Here is a 19434-nt window from a genome sequence, read left to right on the forward strand (position 1 = left end):
GAAACAATACTCTTCAATTCTGATCTTCGTCTTCTTTCCTTGTAATTATTCTAATGATAATTTTCTTGCCTCCCTTTTATGTGGTGCACGCCTCCTTTTTATATTGCAAATTAGGGTAAACAAAAGCCCATGAGCGTGCATGCATTAAATTAGGAAATATGCGCTGACCCGCGCCTAAGTTTTCTCCCGCATTGCTCTCAGATTGCTACAGCACGGGTTGCTCTAACATCCGTAACAGCACTGCATTATTCCCAATTGTGCTTTTCTTCTTCTGTGGCCATTTTCTTTCCTCCTTTTGCTCATCTAATGTCTCAGCATGCCCTCATGAATTACAACATTCTGAGAACCTACAATTATGCACTTGTTTTTAGTACAAATTACTTTGATTCAAGCAAAACTTATTAAGACTCAATTAAAATGAATTTTTATGCAAAATGTAACCAAAATATAATAAAAACACCTTATTTGTTCTCTAAGTGATCTTGATTCAAGTCTAGAATTGATGTAATAACTCTCATTTCCTAGAGTTATCACCTAGCCTTGAATGCCGCCATTTCATCGCTGAAATCGTCAGAAAAAAGCTAAAACAACCGCAAAAGTCGTCGCTATCGTTAGTTGGTTTCCGCTGTGATTTAGCCAGTACCACCACCATTAATCCAATCCTCTCCACGAGCCCAACCTTTCTCACCATTCCCCACTACCAATCGACGAACCAATCACCAAAATCAAAGCCAACACCAAATTGTCTTCTTTATCTCTAATTTCTTACCAAATCACTATTATTTTTGACAAATCACCACAACCATGATACTCATTGACCTGAAATCTTTCAGATCCACCCATCCTTGCTTGATTTCTGACCACCATCACTAGAAACCTAAACTTTTAGTTAATTATAGTTTTACCTAGAATTTTTATCAATTTTCAGTTTAGCCCCAAAGCATTTTTTAAAAAAATGGGAAAAATGCCTCTAAGAAAAACATGTAGGATATATGGTGTCGAAGGATGGTATATTTGTTAATCAATCGAAAATGGATGCTATTCAAGATTGGCCGCAACTAACTACTTTATCTGCGATCAGAAATTTCTATGGATTGACATCCTTTTACAGGCAATTTATTCCTCATTTCAGTACTATTATAATGCCAATCACGAATTGCATGAAAGGAGGATAATTCTCTTGGACAAAAGAAGCTAGTAAGGCATTTGAGATTATTAAAGAGAAGTTAATTACTACCCCAATATTTGGTCTACCAGATTTTTCTCTCACTTTTTAGAAGCATTGTGATGCATCCAAAGTAGGAATTGGAGTTGTTCTTAGCTAGCAGAGTAGGCCTATAGTTTATTTTCAGCGAGAAGTTGAATGAAGCAAAGGCATATTACAACACTTATGACATAGAGTTTTATACAGTGGTCCAGGTATTAAAACATTGGCGTTATTATCTGATTCATAGAGACTTTGTTTTATACATTGACCATGCCGCATTGAAGCATCTTAATAGTCAAGACAAGCTTTCTCACAGACATGCCATATGGACAACATTCCTTCAGCAATTTACTTTTGTAGTAAAGCATACTTTTGGCGAATCCAAAATGGTAGCAGATGCACTTAGCCAACAATTTTTCTTGTTGACATAGATGTATAATCAAGTTCTTAAATTTGACACATTTCAAGAGTTATATGCTAATGACCCTTTCTTTGCTCCTTTATTAAAAGACGTTGCTACAGGGTTCTACTCGGACTATTATTTACATGACAGATTCCTTTTCAAAGGTAATCAGTTATGTGTTTCATTTTCATAATGAAGGGCATATGGGTCATGACAAAACTCTGGCTCGGATAGTCGACAATTATTTTTTGCTTACTATAAAGCGTGATGTCTATCACTATGTCGAGACTTGTCGTATTTGTCAGGTTTCCAAAGGCAATGCAACTAATGGTGGATCATATATTCCATTACCAATTCCAACACAACCTTAGGTTGACAATAACATGGATGTTGTTTTGGGATTACCCCATACTCAGAGGAGTATGGATTCAATATTTGTTTTTATGGATTGGTTCTAAAAAATGGCTCATTTTATTGCATTCAAGAAGACTATAAACGCCTTGACTGTTGCTCGCCTTTTCTTCAAAGAAGTCTATAAATTGCATGGTTTCTCGAGTTCTATATTATCTACTGAGATACATAATTTCTTAGCCATTTTTTAAAGACATTATGGAAGTTTGGAAGTGCTTGCCACCCACAAACAAATGGTCAAACTGAAGTTGTCAACCGCTCTTTAGGAAACCATCTACATAGTCTAGTTGGCATAACTTGAAGAAAAGGGATAAAAAGTTATACCAGTTCAAGTTTTCTTATAACCGTGCAGTTAAGCGTAGTACTCGTTTAAGCCTTTTTCAGGTAAATTATAGATATAATCCATGAGCTCCCATCGACTTAGCTCTAGTTCCAAATTTAATTCGTAAAAGCAGTAAGGCAGAACACTTTATTGAGCAGCTACGCAAGAGTCTTTAAAAAATACTACCGAACATTATAAAATTGAGGCTGACAAAAGGCATCAAGATTAGAACTTCATATGGAAGATCTCGTTTGGTCGGTCCTAACCAAAAATAAATTTTCAATTGTGAGTACAATAAGCCTTCTGGGAGGAAAATTGAACCTATGGAGATTGTAGAAAGATAAATCCTAATGCCTACAGATTAAAGCTTCCTAGTCATATCTGTACCACAGATGTATTCAATGTCAAGCATCTTATTCCTTACAGAGGTGATCATGATGTAGATGTTATTACTGAAAATCCGAATTCGAGGACGAATTCTCTCCAACTTGGGGGGAATGTTGCAACTTAAGAATCCTTATCATATTTGGATTGGCTTCTTTATTATCTAAGGTTTAGGACTTTTGTTTTCCTTTTATTGTCCTTTTACTTCATGATTTAGGATAATTACTACTAATATAAATAGCCTTCTCTTATAGTCTTTAAAGGCATATTCGAGCAAAATAATATTTCATATTTTGAAATCTCTGTGTAAGTATTTGAGTTTAGTTAATTCTCGGTATTCTGCTGAATCAACGAGTCTTAACCCCCAAATTCGCAATATTCTTTTGAATTAACATGAATTTAGTTTGTTCTTTTTATTTTGGTTTTCTCTACTATCAGAATATTTTAAACATTAAACTTCCACTGCATCAATAGGTCTTGACTTGATACAAGATATTACTCGATGTCAAGGCTGGACAATCCTTCATTAAGTGTCCCTAGCTGACCACAATGAATGAAAAATGGTGAACTGATCATACACTACCTTCTGTGATATTTGCTACAAATGTTACACTAGAAAAAATTACCTTTACCAGCACTGTGACTATATTGGGCACTATTATAGCTACTAAAGTGTTGTTTTTTCTAAAAAAAAAAAAAAACTTTGGTTCTTGATTGCATTAGTGGCTAGTTGAGTAATCTCCATGCTATCTCTCTCTCGTTCTACTGCTAAATTCACTTACTGGCCTGGTAGGCCTCGTTAGTGATGCTACAATCAACCCCATATGCCCCTTGATTCTTGTAGCACTTTAACTATTGTGCCAAAATCTGTAAATTTTACTTTGATTACTGTAGTCCGTATATCCTCTCAAAGACCTCATTCGAATCGTCAACATTTTTCTCTCTCATTTAGTATAGTAAATAGAGCAAATTATTGATAGTTTAGAAAATTTGGAGTCACATTCCTCTATTGTCATAGATTATGGTACAAAGTCATAAACTCATTCATCTTTTCCTCCTGATAAATAATGGAAATAAATTTATCGGTAAATTCTCTCTAAAAATCTACCCATGTAACAGCTTCATATCTGTCATATCAACGTTATCATTGACATTTATCAAAGGTACATATTGTTCCTCCAACAAATGCATAGTAAAAAATACACTCTGATTGTTTGTATATCTCATCATACTAGACTCCTTCTTTAGTTGGATTAATTAAAACTCTGAACTCAGTGAATTATTGATGCTCTGAATATTCATAGTCTATAAATTACTGTACACTTAATTGTATTTTCCATCACTATTGAACCTTAACCTCAATTGGAGCAACAAAAGCAATAACCCTTACTAATCTTTCCAAAAACTGATCAAGATTATATATAATTGTTGGCTCTTAATTAGCATCTGGATTTAATTGGAGCTGAAGCTGTGTAATCTTATGTATATAGAAAAGACTCACGTATCTCATTTCTTAAAGTTTACTAAACCCAGTTCCACTACAGATTTCATGTGAGGTTGGCTACATCTAGCTATGTCATATCAATAAATGGTGGATGAAACATGCATGCATCATGTTATAGTCTATAGAATCTAGGACCATGCTCTAATGCCTCTTTGGCAAGGTCCGAGCTAACCTATTTGTTGGATCCAAAGTGGATAATGCGAAAACTCACTTATTACCTATCTTATGCTCATAAAAGCTCATAACATAAATTTAATCTACCGACATATAAAACTTAACCAGGCCTCTCTATAAACATATAATAGTATATGTGCCTCATCTGAAAACATATTCGAAACTTGCACACCTTGCATCTCACTATACATACATACATTTCAAATATGTGTGTGTGTGTGTGTGTGTGGGCTCAAAATTCAAATTATATAGGAATGTATGTTGTGGTCGTACCTTAATTTATCATAAACTAGGCAACATGAAATCCTATGTGAACCTAAGAGAAATGGGATAAATAGGAAAATAATGAGTTATGGCTCAGTGCACGGATATAATTTTTATATGAAAATACTAAGTAATTATATGATAAAACTCTGCACTGATCAGAATGCATAAACTAACAAGCATATGTGACAACTGCACCAAATAGTACCCAAGGAAAATAATTATCATACTCGTTGAGATCATTGTCATGCCAGTACAACGAGGCAAAACCCTCTCATACAAATGGAATTAACATCATCGTAAAGGCAAAGCAAGCTAGCTCTCAATACGTATGTACAAAGCACTTAATGAATCTAGTACAGTGGGGCAAAACCCTCTTGTACCTAATGGAATTAACATCATCATACCTAATAGAATTAACATGATAATACCTAATGGAATTATCATACTTGCTGAGATTATCATCGTGCTAGTACAGCGGGGCAAAACCCTCTTGTACCTAATGGAATTAACATCATCATATAAGTAAAGCAAGCTAGTTCTCAATACGTATGCGCAGAGCACCTAACGAGACAAATGGTGACTTGCAATTATATCTCATGGCTCAATCAATCATATAATATGCATACATGTAATCATATAATGCTAGTGAATCATTCAATCAAACATATGGAACACATAATAGTAATTATATTAATCCATCAGAGATTATGGTTCACTCATAGGATCATTGCAGCTCTTGTAGATTCTTGGGTACTTGAGTTTCTCTAAAACACATGGTTCAAAAATAAATTGTCAAAACTAATGTAAAAACCAATACATATTACGAAAACTATAACATAACAGTTTGAATTTTATAAAATTGTTACCTACTAATTCGCTAAATGTAAAACTAACTGCCCAGTTTTTATTCTTGTAACTTTTCCACTTTGGCTTTCCTTTCCAATTTCGTTCTCACTCTCGGTTTTCAATTTTCCCTTGTTTTTTTATTTCCTTTTCCCCTCTTTTTTCTTTTCTTTCTCTTGTTTTTTTTTTCTTTTCTTCTATCTATTTTGCCCTCAATTTCAAATTGATAAATGAAGCAGCTCTCAATATTTGCACTTATATATAGCCACCGAATCCAAGCAAGCATGGGACCAATATAGTAAAGCTAATAGATGCAATCTAATGAGGCAGACAGCAAAGTGCTTGTAAAGCAATAAGCCACATTTGGCCTTATATCACAAGCATCGTGTGTTATAGTCATATACAATTTGTTAGATATGTTTTTAATATTTAAAATGATATAAAACTTATATTAGATCAATTTTTTTAATATTCAAAATAATTGAAAATTTATATTATTTTATATATTAGAATAATTTAATAATATATTTATGCTTACAATAGAAATTTATTTTAGGGATGGGTATGGATTGGGTTAAATGAGATTTGTAAAAACCCAAACTAACTCACTATCGATTGGATTTTGAAAATATCAACCCAATATAACGAAATAAATATGTCCAACCCAACCCACAATCCAGCCCTTAGATCATTGGGTGGGATTGGGTTAGATTGATCGAGTTGACTAAGATTAAAAATTTTAAAAATTTAAACATAAAAGTTAAAAAAATATTTGGTATTTAAAGTCAAATTCAGATAATAGAAAAGCACATTGATTATCCATCATAATATTAAATATCATTAATTGTTCCCAACATCTATCAATAAACAATATGACGATATTACAAAAATTTGGGTTTGATTTATGAAATTTGCATCGAGATAATTCAATCAATGTCGGATTTAAAAGCGAGCAATTGAAAAAAAGTCTTTTTATGAAAGAATAAAAATGGTTCAAAATTAAATTTAGCTATTCAAGGTTTAACAATTGACGGCTGGCATAATTTTTCTATGATTTTTTATTTTTTTTGGGTTGAGTTGGGTTATATGAGTTCATTAAGAGAGCCATTAAGATGAACCCAATCCAACCTCATCATTACCCACCCCTAGTTTATTTAAAGTCAATTTTTTTATTGTTATAATCTAAGGGTATAATTATTTTAAAAAAAAGTTTGTGTGACTATTCATGAGATTAAAAGGATTTATGTAATCATTTAATAAACGCTAAGGGTGTATATGCCTTTTCCCATGATAAATAAATAAGTGAATAAGAGTGTAGCACATAAAATAGGACAACATGAAAAATGTTTAGAACATAACAAGGACAGAGCCTTACCAAAAACCATGAACCGGTATCGGTTTGCAGTGGTAGACCTAGGGCTATCCCAACAAATTTTTATTGATATCTGATGAGCATATAATATATACATATTTTATCCTTAATTACATAATTGCTAGTTATTTTTATTTGTTATTTTTAATTAATTGAATTGTTTTATTGAATAGGAAATTAATTAGAGATTATGGATAAAAAGTGGCATGAGAAAATTCAATTTGCGAGCATTAAAGATTGATTGATTTGGAAGCAATTAGACATACATGTATGTGGAAGAGAAGACGAGGAAACCGAAGCTAGTAAATTAATTGATCCAGCACGTGAAGAAGAAATTAACCACAAAATAAATGGCTTTAGCTTAATTGGAGTGCACGTTCATGGCATTGCAATATATGGAAAGCAATTTAAAGGGACCTGCACTTGGCTTTCAAAAGTGGAAATTAATGGCTTATGGGGGCGTTAATTTAGAGGATTTGTTTTATAATTGAAAAATGATTTCAATTAGAATTCAAAAAGGATTTCTTTAGAATTGTTGGAGGATTCGGTGGTCAAGCACTATAAAAGCCGAACTTTGGGTTTTGGAAGGAGAGCGGCCAAAGTAGAGAGAAAGAGGGAGTATTCGGCTTTGAAGAGGAGAGGCAGCAGCAACAACAGTTCGGATTCCCCATGGCTGGTTTTATTTTATTTGTTGCTCCCAATTCAAGTATGTATAGCTAATTTTCTTATACTGAGGTTAAGGATGAAACCCTATTCAATGAAATAATTATATTTTTATTTAATTAATTCCCTACATGTGTGCTTTAATGTTTATGGTTCTTGTTTCGCATGATTAGTTGGATGTTATTAAATCTTTTCACCAATTATGTCATGTATTATTGATTGTTAGGATTAATATTCAACTAAATATATGCTTGGATCTATAAAGTTTATATATGAATATTTTTTATTCTGTGTCTTTCATTAAATTGTTTACATAGAGTACGTAGGAAAACTTTGACTTTTTGTTTTTCAATATGTTCACATACAATTCTTAGATATCATATTATTAAGGAGAAAAAGAGCCTACTCAAGATTAATTTTATTTGGGCTTAATTGTTATATTTATGAGATGACATAGATTGATTTCGAGTTGTCACTCTAAAATTGAGGATTGATTAATAATTAAATAATTACCAGTTGAATAGTGGTGAATTTTGAAACCTTGGTAACTTTTGTCTTATTGAATTGTTTTCTTAGTTTAATTAGTTTAATTTCTCTTAAAACTCAATTTGTACAACTAAGTTAGAATTAATATTAATTTTAGATTTAAATTACTTTTCAATTTATAACAATCCTTGTGGGTTCGACCTCGTTACCACTATTCTATTTCTAGATTCGTGCACTTGTGAGTATATTAAAATTTTTCACAACAATATCTCTTTTTTTTTGTAGTTCTTCATATAATAATATAAATTTTATTTTATTTTTAAGTGTATCCCCTTTTCAACTCTATTTTTCTTTCGGTTAGAATTAGAGACTTATATTGTAAAATGATTAAATCATATTTATTGAATAAATTGAAATCAGTAGAGAACTAAAATATTATTACTAATTTAACTAATTATAAAAAAATGATATGGTGTGGTCTAATTGAAAATAAAAAAGAAAAGAAAATATGTCAATATATTATATCATCTTCACTAATATTAAAAAGTTACAAAATGAAATAATAATAATTAACAATATTTTCATAATTTAATGATTTATTTCCTTCACATTTATATATACTTGTTCTTTTTCTTTTCATTAAATCAAATTATTCTAGTATTTCACATTCTCTATCACTAAAATAAAAAATAAATTTTATAAATAATCATTTTAATATGTGATTTTAATGATTTATAATATAAGCTTATTGTTGCATTATTGTCATTCTTTTATTAAATATGTATTAAGACTTTTGATGTCGCATTTCTTGATATGTATATGTTATCTTTACTCCTTCATATGGACCGACATTCATAAATTTATAAATTAGAATGAGGTAAAAAGTCTTGGTTGCCCTTGTTTTATTATTATTATTTTAAGTGAATAAACTGGCATCATTTATTACTATTTCTTTCAACATGTCAAGAATAGACGCTTGCAACCAACAAGCGTGTAGATCAGCTGGCAATGGGTTGTTCTACCTTAACCAATGTCCTCAGTTCGAGGCTTGGAAATACAGCTGCGTTAAATACTTGTTGGGAGAGGTTTACCGCCCTAATAGTCCTACCCAGCTCGAATCTGAATTAGTTGAAACCCAATGTGGTATTCGGATACCAGATGATTTAATATACTAAAAAGAATAGACGCTTGCAAACCCTACGTGAACATACTTTAATAACTTGCTATAAATGGTTTGCAAAAACCGTAGTTCATTAAAAGAGTTTTTTCTCACGAAATGCTAAATTAGTTTAAGTTGTCTTGATTATTGCCACAATTCTTAACTCCTATTCAATTAAAATCTTTTAGATGTAATCGATCTTCACTTTTCAATTTCATATCAGTTCTTGTTGAATTCTAGCGTACATTATTTGGCCTAGGTAATTGATCTAATATTTAATTAAACTGGAATACGGGTACCAAGTGGGAAAATGGACATCCGAATTGTATCAAGAAAGCTGATTAAGCCCTCGATTCCAACTCCAAATCATCTAAGAAACTTGATATTATCATTTATCGATTAGCTTTCTCCTTCAGCCTACGGTTCCTTCATTTTCTAATATCCTTCTAATGGGAACATCACCATATCTGAAAAGAACGAAAGACTTGAACTTATGGAAAACTCCTTGTCCGAAACCCTAATAACATTTTACCCACTAGCCGGAAGATTCATAGAGGATAGAAACTTCGTTGATTGTAACGATCAAGGAGCCGAATATTTGATTGCTCAAGTGGGTTGCAAGCTTTAACAATTTCTTGATCAGCGAAAGTAGCTTGAGGCTGAGTTATGGAATCGTTTCATTCTCTTTGCAAAAGAAGTGGTTGCATTTTCTCCCACAGTCCTTGCTGTTCAATTGAACATGTTTGATTGCGGTGGCTTAGCCATTGGTGTGCCTCTATCACACAAGGTGGTTGATGGGTTTGTCATTTTCACTTTCTTTCAAGCATGGGTTGCTGCTTGTTGTTTTGGGAATACAACTGAAGTTGTTACATGCCCTAGTTTTAAAATGGGTTCTCTTTTGCCGGCGAGAGATACTGATAAGTTAAAGATTCTGGTACCGGAAGAATATGGAGTGACGATGGTCACAAAGAGATTTGTTTTCGATGAACTTGCGATATCAACACTTAAAGCCAAGGCTAAGGCCATTGGTGAGGTTTCTCGTGTGGTGGTTATGACAGTTGTTTTGTGGAAGGCTCGGATACTTGCGGTTCAAGCGAAACATGGGTTATTGTGGCCTTCTTTGCTAAACATATCATACAATTTGCAGGGAAAAACAGGTGTAAAAATACCTAAAAATTCTTTCAGAAACGCATTTAAATAGGTCATCGCTCAATTTAAGACATCTGAGTGCAAGTTGGATTTTAATGACTTGGTGGCTCTCCTTGGGAATTCTATAAGGGAAACTGCTGCAGATTGTTTAAAGACAGAAGATGCTGATGATTTGTTCACGTTGATGATCAGTTCCATGAGAGAGATACATGAAATACTCGAAAAAAATGAGACTGACATTTGTGTGTTTACAAGCGTTTGCGGGTTTCCTTATTATGAAGTTGATTTTGGTTGAGGAAAGCCTAGTTGGGTAAACAGTGTGCATAAGCCTTCAGATATTGTTCTTATGATGGACACTGAATGTGGCAGAGGAATTGAAGCATGGGAAACTTTGGAAAAAAAAAGACATGCTAAAGTTTCAGCAAGATGAGGATATTGTGGCCTTCAATTCGATCACCTCCCGTAGAGTCAAGTGGATAGACTGTTATTAATTATTAGGAAATTAAAGATGATCGTTTGTACTCAATAAGATCTAACCGATGCCAAAAACTTTTCCTTGATTTACTTCTTGCGTATATTATTTTATTGGTTATACTTTCCCTTTCTAATTTGAAACTCTATGTATATACTTGTTGGTGGTAAAATTTGAACAGGAAATATTTTGGTATATTTTGGGTATGACACATGTGCAGCACCCCTCATGACTCATGAGCCCTTATAAAGAATGAAGAAGGAAATAAAAGGATAGTGGCATAATAAGAAGATCCTAAAGAATAAGTTTTAGCAACCTTAACAACCTAAAAACTGTAGAAGATGTCTCCTACAATGCACCAAAACTGTCACATGTCAGCTAAGGACTAGTTAGATAATGATAGTTCTACCAATGAAGCAGCAACACATCATCATAGCGTGGTCGCTACCAAGATTATCTCTCAAACATCTCACCACAAGTCACATGAATCAAATATAAGAGATTGGGACCACACAATTGGCTCATTTAGAATGAGCCAATTAAGCCCGAGAACATGATGTCATCAGGGATAGTGTCCAACCCTAGAAAGCTCAAGAACCACAACAAGAAGAGCCAAATTTCTCCTAAACCCCTACCTAAGTAGGGAAGTAGTCAATGAGAGTTCCCCACATATCCAAAAGGACACAAAGATGCCTTTAAAAGTGCTCCCCTTTATAAGGTCAAGTTAGTCTCACAAAAGAGGTAAGTTCTCTCACTCACACAAATACAACAATTTTCTCTTTTGAAGGGTTTCTCTAAAACCCATCATCTCCTTCAACCTACAGTTAACCTAACCTGACCATTGGATTACTGTCGTTGATCACCCAGCATCACCTCTAACAGTCGTTTTCTTTGATTTTATGCTCGTCTAAGTCACAACCATCCTTAAAAATTATTTTCAAGCGACTGAATCTCCATTATCACGAAAACTATCTCTTGAAGTGAAGCTCTTATAGCATTTTCAAGTTAAATCAAAATTAGAACAAAACATTTGGCACCGTCTGTGGGGTTCAAGTGAAAGTTCACCATTTTAAACTTCATTGACAAAAAGAGTTTCTTACCTTCAAATATGTCCACTTTACAATCATAACCCATTTTCTTAAATTAGGCAACTATCTTTTCCACTAAAAATAAAAATCACACCTTTCACCCAAAAAACCTACCCTTCCTTCAGAAGGCTTTTACCTTTACCCACAAAAATACCTCTGCCCAAGAAACATGGTTAGCTACAACCAATATAAAGTAACGACCACAAAGAAGACATTGTTGAGGGTAGTAAGGCACATACTATAACCAATCGAATCGAGCTACCAAAGGCAAAGCTCCAGCCAAAATAGCCTTCAAACAAAAGATAAGCCTTTAAGTCGAAATTATGCTCAACAGTTGATAAAAAATGCCCTCTAATCTATTTTCACCCCATACTCCCAAACAGAGTTTTTATTACTACTCCACTACTTGTTGGAATGATTCCAGCAGCCCCATTTACTAGAGCAAGACCAAGTAAAAGTAAAGCCATTAAAACAAGTCAAAGTCAGAACCTATGCATAATAAGGACACTAGATCTGCACCAGTTGCCCAAAACGCAAGCCCTGCCCATCTTTGGTAACCTCTATGGTAAGCTGAATGTCAATCATCAATTTAAGAAAGAAGAGTTGGCTGAGAATAGGATGTTCAATAATGACGTACTAGTTGAGTTCTACCATCTTCTTGACAAGGTGGACAAGATTGCAAAAGGAAAGAGATCGTCCTCGAAGATCTCCCTTATACATCATTTTGTTCCTTACTCATTAAGGTCGCACCAATCCTACTAAGATCTCCCTTATACATCATTTCGTTCCTTATTCATTAAGGTCGCACCATCAAAGGCATACTAACGAACCTATTACATATTTCCCCACACCTTAAAAAGTGCAACCAAAGTGTAGTTCAAAAGCCTCCCTGTTGAGGGCGTCGCATCATGGGCACAATTGTAGCATTGTTTTCTCACCCAGCTTCGATATGCAAAGAAAGAACAAAGAGGTTTCTCAGATCTATCTCGAATAGTGAATCCTTAGACAGTTATGTTAAGCAATTCCACACGAAAGTCTTGCATGCTAGCTTATCCAATGAAAGAAGAACACTAGAAATTTTCTATAAAAATTTTAAAGTTGAAAAAGTCTACAGAAAATTCATCAACAGTAGCTCACTATCAGGCTCTTGAGCTTATTGACATCAAATAATGCTACACAATCAAAAGGCTCGGAATGACCCAACCATCATGGGCTAAGTTTTCAAAGAGACGGAAGCCTAACTATACTCCCCATTTGCTCATCGTCGAAATGGGCTATATTACATTCCTCTTCTATCACCAGCATTAAGCCAACCCAAACTAAGGGGATTACCCCCAATTGCTTGACCGCCTCGAAATAAATGTGCCCTCTTAATTTCCCTTTTTCCCCATTATAATGAGCTCAATACCATGTAAGAGCAAATCTTTTTTCAATTTAAACAGAAGAAGTTGCTCAACAACCCCACCCTTATGAAGAAGAACAAAAGATAAAGGCCAAGTGACAAACGCTATGAGTTTCACTATGATTACGATCACATTACTATCGAATACTTTCACTCAGGGAGGATATTGAAACCTTTACCATCAACAGTAAACTCCTAGAATTTATTACTGATATTTAAAAAAAGCAAGACAATGCGTAGGTGCAACAAAAAGGAGGCCTCCAACACGTCTACTCCCATGGAGATCGACCGACAGAACCACTAACCTCTGAAGCCAAGATTTAACAGTATTGCAGGGATACTCACTCTAGTAGGCGCATCAAATTAAATAATCAAAAGCTATGCTAGGAATATCACTAAAATGGTAGTTGATAGTTATAAAGTCAACTTCAACCACAAGGCTCCCAATTGTCAAGTCCAACATTCAATGTCGATCATCTTCTCTAATGATGTTGTCGAAAGAATAATTTATCCCCATGATGATGCACTTGTGGTCACACTGGATATCGCTTTTCATAATGTGGCAAGAATAATGGTCAATACTAGAAGCTTGATGGATATTATCTTTGTCGATGCCTTACGCAGAATGGATATCAAATCTATGAAAATGCACCTATAGGTGACCCCACTTGTAGGATTTACAGGCGAAATGGTGTTGTCTAAATAGATCTTATGCTTGCTAGTAACTGTAATAAATGTTATCATTGTATCATTCATCTTGTTGATTTTTTAATTGTCCACAAGAAAAGCGCATATAACTCTATCATCGGCTGTTCGTATGTGACTGTCTTTATGCACTACCTAGCTACCTAGATATAAAGGGCCCCACCTTAATGGGGATCATCTCAATCAAAGGTTGTCAAAAAATAAATTGGGAATATAACTTAAATGCAGCCAAAACGACATTCAACATTGCATTCGTAGAACAAATGAACACCAACTATTGTCGATGACAACACATCCTCAAAGCGTCAAGAGCAACCCCTAAAAGACAACCTCACCAAAATTCAACATATTATTCAAGAAGCAGTTGGAAAAGACTATGAATGTATACATTGATGATATGATCACTAAGCATATGCCTTTGTGGTGCAGCAGCATAGCATTGAGTCAAATTTTGATAAAATTAAGGCCATCCTAGAAATGTACTCCCCACACGACATCAAGAAAATTCAAAGCCTACCAAGAAAGATAGCCACTATTAGCTATTTCATCTCCCCAGCCACCAATAAATGCCAACCTTTCTTCAAAGCTCTCAAAAGCGGACAAAAATAGAGTGGACCCTTGTGTGTGAAGACGCATTCCAATAGTTGAAAAGCTACCTTAACAACTCTACCCTACTAGTAAACCCAAACCTAAGGATGTACTACTTCTTTACTTGGCAGTTTCTAAGACAGCCAATAGTTTCTTATTGATGGAAGAAAAAAAGGACAGTGCCCAGTACCCTATTTACTACACAAGCAAGGCCATGGGTGATGCTGAAGAAAGTTACCTTGATTATGAAAACTTGTTTAACTTTGGTCGTATCAGTACGAAAACTTATACCATACTTTCAAGTATAAACCATCACCATTCTCACAAACCTACCTTTAAGGCTAGTATTGCTACACTTCAACAAATTAGTAAGGCTAATCAAATTATCTTTATCTTTCTCTAAAAAGTTTACGTTTCGCTAATTTAATGTCAAGAATCGCTATCTTATTTACTTAAGTGTACAACTAGATGGATTTGATTGTGGTTTGATTGTGGCTTAAATGTTACTTTATTTTTTATCTGTAATTTTCAAAGAACTAAGCAAAAGTGGCAGATGTGATTAATGATTATGGAATATTCTCATTTAAGCATGTTAAATATAATTCAAGATAAATAAAATGATCCTATTTATCTCTTAATTCAACCTATATCTTTTTTTTTTTTTTTGATATTTCATTAAATTGAATCTAGAGAGCTTGTTCTTTGTTATTTCATTGAAAGAGGTTAAGTAAAACCTTGTTTTTCTTAACAGAAAAGTAAGAAAAGATTAAGACAATTGAGCATGTAATTATGTTAAGGTTTTCATTTTTAAGAGAAAGTAAATGATAATTCTGATAATTGACTAAATTGAATGTTTATTGGTGGAGGATGATTCTTTGACCATATTTCTCATAACACTTTAAAGCCTGTTTTTTGCATTTTCAAATTTTCTTGCCAAATTACTTTAGCTTAGTTTACATGGTAAATCAACTTCCGATCCCCCAAAATTTGTGTGAGTGTTTATTAGTGTGTCATTATTATATAACTAACTTTATAAAATACTTAGGTTATACTTGTAAAACTTTTGATTTATAAAAAATAATGATTTATTAAACAAAATCTTGAGCTTCTCAAATGCTAAACCATTCATATATTAAATCATACTGGTTTTACAAGAATTGTCGCAATAATAAGTCTGTTGAGCTCTAAACTTTATTCTTGATCATGTTGTTGTCCATTGAGTGTTTTAAGCTTGATTTCACGTGATTCACTTTATCATAAATATTTTCCTTTAAGAACTAGTGAAATGTGAAATACAATATTTTTCAAATCACTTAAGACATATGTTTGTTATCATCAAAATTACAATATATGTAGCCCTTTAGGCTAACATCAAGATCTAAACCTCTCACTATAACCATCCTCTTCCTATCCTCTTCATCTCCATTAGAGTATAAAACAACCACACACTCTGATTAAGTAAAGTACCTTACATCCCGAAAGTAAATTCATACTTTTAGTTAGGTTTTGACCCTTTTTTCCTGCACCCAAAATCTACCTAAAACATTTATAATTTTTAAAAATAGGGACTAAACAGACACTTAACTTAAAGGCATGTTTGGTATTGGTGTCAATTCGATTTTCGGATCAAAATTTACAAAACCCAAACCGAATCGATAATATCATTTGGGTCCCTATCCTTTCTAAAATTTTAGTATTGTCCAATGTTTATGAAATGTTTGCATATAGAAATTTTGTTGTGGCTTAATATTTTTTTGCAAACTTTGCAAAAGGGTCCTTGACCAAAAGTTAACAAGGTAAAATATCATTATGATCCCTAGGTTTTGGTAAATTATACTATGGCGCAAAAACTTATTTTATTTTATTTACATTTTGGGTCAAAAGTTTTTATATTAAAAACAGTAATGATGATTCTTAAAATTCTTCATTTTAGTCCAAATTTCTTGTAATTTTTTTCTTTTTTTGCGAATACAAATTTGTAAATTATTTTATTTTTGTTTATTATACATTGATTATATAAGCCTTGTGTGCAGGTTAAGCTGAACCGAAAAGCTAATTTATTCATCAGAACCGTTAAGCGAATTGTTACTGAAAAATCAATATTGAATTAAAATTTAACCAAATTGAACTATCGATTTTGGTTCAGTTTTTATTTTCCTTAAAGACCAATTTTTTTTTTTGAATTTTAGACTCAAACCAAACTGAAAATGAAGGTTTATCCTAAAACCAAATCGAAGCAAATTGATGCTCAACCTTAGAAAATACATAAAACACCAACTATATGAAATATCTTCATCTCTTAAAGAGAATATTTGATTTTGCGTAATCAAATAAGGAATATTTTGCTAAATAAAGGGGATAGCTGGGCATCACACCTGCAAAAAACAAAAGACAACACATCAGAGACAGTGGTTCTTAGCTGCTATGCCAAAAATTACCAAAACAACCTTTGCAGAGGTGTCCTCGACCACCCCGCAGTGTGCACCACGTGTACAAGAAAGTAAACCACGCCAAATAATGCCTTCTTACTCACTAAATATGCTTCTAATGGCCTAAAAATCATGATAAAGGTGAAAGGACAAAAAATTCTTGGAAAGGATAGTAAAATTACCATTAAAAATGCGTCGCATGGCAATTGGGGTAGTCCATATATAAAAACACTAAAGTTCAACTTTTCTCATAGACAATAAAAAAATAAAAATAACAAGGACACAATCCACTAGGCTAAGGTCTCCATCAACCTCCAGTCTCATTATCAAGAGCTTACAAGCTAACTTGAGCCTCATAGTGTGGTCACAGGTCACCACTAGCTCCATCTCCAACCTCTTTTGTTCTTTTGCAGGTCTAAGACATCCTTTCAAGCTCTCTCACCCCAAATCTAAAACTTTCACCATAATCATCACCTTTCTACTCTTCTTCATCTCCATTAAAGCCTAAAACAACCCACATACTTCGATTATGTGAAGTACCATACATCCCAAAAGTAAATTTATTGTTTTACTTAAGTTTTGCCCTTTTCTCTTGCACTCAAAATATACCTAAAACATTTATAATTTTTAAATATAGGGATTAAACAGACACTTAACTTAAAATGTAGAGACTAAACTAGCATTTACCTTTTGAACAAATTAAATGCATGTTTGATATTGAAGTGTTGTAAGTGATTATTTTGTTTGAGTTAAATTGCCTATTATAGCCTATAACAATTTGATATTTTTCTCATATAATATTAAATGTATTTTTTTAAAAATCTTGGGCTAGCATTTAAAACCTAGTCGACCCGTTTGCCAAAGTAATTCTATAAAGGAAAAAGCCCTTTTTATTCCTCAATTTTGATATAATAGCTCATTTCACCTTTATTTTTAAACAATAACCCATTTCATCCATACTTTTCAAACAATTGCTCAAAATACCCTTTCGTGAATTTACAATTAGTTTACTATATAATTCGTTGAGGGAAAAATAAGATTTTTTTTAATTAAATAAATGTGAACCATTTTAAAATAAGAATATCAAGAACAATTAAATATCATCTACCTTTCTACATAAATTTAAAATTTAAGGATAGCTTAAAGAAATAAAAATAACACTATATGTGTGTGCGCGCGCGCATGCATGAGTGTGTTCATTGAATTTTTTTAGAGAAGTCAACAAAATTTTTTACTACTAATAATAATACTAATAATTTTCAATCAGAGATCATTGTCCATATTAAAGCTAGGGATAAACTAAAAGATAAAATAAAACACACAGTATAATGCGTTGTATTTTTATTGTATAGAATTTTAGATCTGTATTTTTTTGTCTTTAGTGTATGTTTTTTAATCTAAACGAGGAAGTTTATGTTTACTTTTGGTAATGTATTAGCACTGATTGATTATTTATTTATTTATTTTGGCTATATTAAAGTCAATGACAAGTTAAAGGACAAAAAAAAATCATTCTAGTACCTGTGAAATCTATGTTTTTTTTTATTTTGCCCTAAATATATTATTTACATATTATTTAGTATTATTTAATTATGTTTGACAATTTTATTTTAAAAATAATTTGTATATCCTTAGTTGAAAATCATATTTTGCCCCCAATGAATTAAATAATAAACTAACTATAAATTAATGGAAGGATGTTTTGGGCTATTATTTATAAAACAGGGATTAAATGAATTATTATTTAAATAATAAGAATAAAATGGGCTATTGCGTCAAACCCTAGGGATGAAAAATATTTTTTCTCACTTTTATAATAAAGAAAAAATTTTATTTTATTAAAATAAGCAATAAACTAAAAGATGAAAACACACACGTGATATAGTGTCAATGATTTTTGTATTGTAAAATTATTATATATAACCATTATGATATAAGTAGTGTGTCTTATTTATTATAACTTTCCATTATGGTCGATATCTTATGACTTATTAATTAGATAATAGATTGTATACATACCTAAAGGGCATGTTTGGCATACCTCCTTCAATAGTGTTGATGTTTGTTTTTGATCAACTAGAAAATTGAATAAACGGGACCATATGAAGGAAAAAAACACTGAGAATTTACATGGTTTAACACTTGGTCTACGTCCACCAGAATCACAAGAGCGAACTTTTCTACTCAATAATGATTACAAGGAATTTTTTTTAGCTATTTGCCTTTGATTTTTTTTTTGGCTTGCCTCCCATGTATCAAGGGTTTCCTATTTATAATATAATTTTTTAATATTCTAAGTTGTTGATATCTCCTTAATCTGATATGCTTCGACCACTTAATTAGAGTATGATTCGAAGTCTATATTTATCTCATTCTCAAAGTTGGTTTCTGAAGCCTCTATATTTT

The 19434-nt window shown here is 32.7% G+C and overlaps 1 protein-coding gene across 1 annotated transcript; it reads left to right on the forward strand.

Annotated features, from left to right (window-relative positions):
• The first annotated feature begins 9934 nt into the window (after positions 1-9934).
• Positions 9935-10639, forward strand: LOC107174417 (acetyl-CoA-benzylalcohol acetyltransferase-like). The gene is made up of 2 exons (XM_015525288.2): positions 9935-10282; positions 10397-10639. The coding sequence occupies exons 1-2, from the start codon at positions 9935-9937 to the stop codon at positions 10637-10639; spliced, it is 591 nt and encodes a 196-aa protein (XP_015380774.2).
• The last annotated feature ends 8795 nt before the right edge of the window (positions 10640-19434 follow it).

Source organism: Citrus sinensis, chromosome 8, assembly GCF_022201045.2.
Source record: "Citrus sinensis cultivar Valencia sweet orange chromosome 8, DVS_A1.0, whole genome shotgun sequence".
In the NCBI taxonomy this organism is placed as follows: domain Eukaryota; kingdom Viridiplantae; phylum Streptophyta; class Magnoliopsida; order Sapindales; family Rutaceae; genus Citrus; species Citrus sinensis.

Excerpts from the sequence above, each read along its gene's own strand:
- LOC107174417 (XM_015525288.2), top strand. The coding sequence starts at position 9,935 with ATGTTTGATTGCGGTGGCTTAGCCATTGGTGTGCCTCTATCACACAAG. Across the intron at positions 10,283-10,396 it reads GGAAGGCTCGGATACTTGCG|GTCATCGCTCAATTTAAGAC; the intron begins GTTCAAGCGAAA and ends GCATTTAAATAG.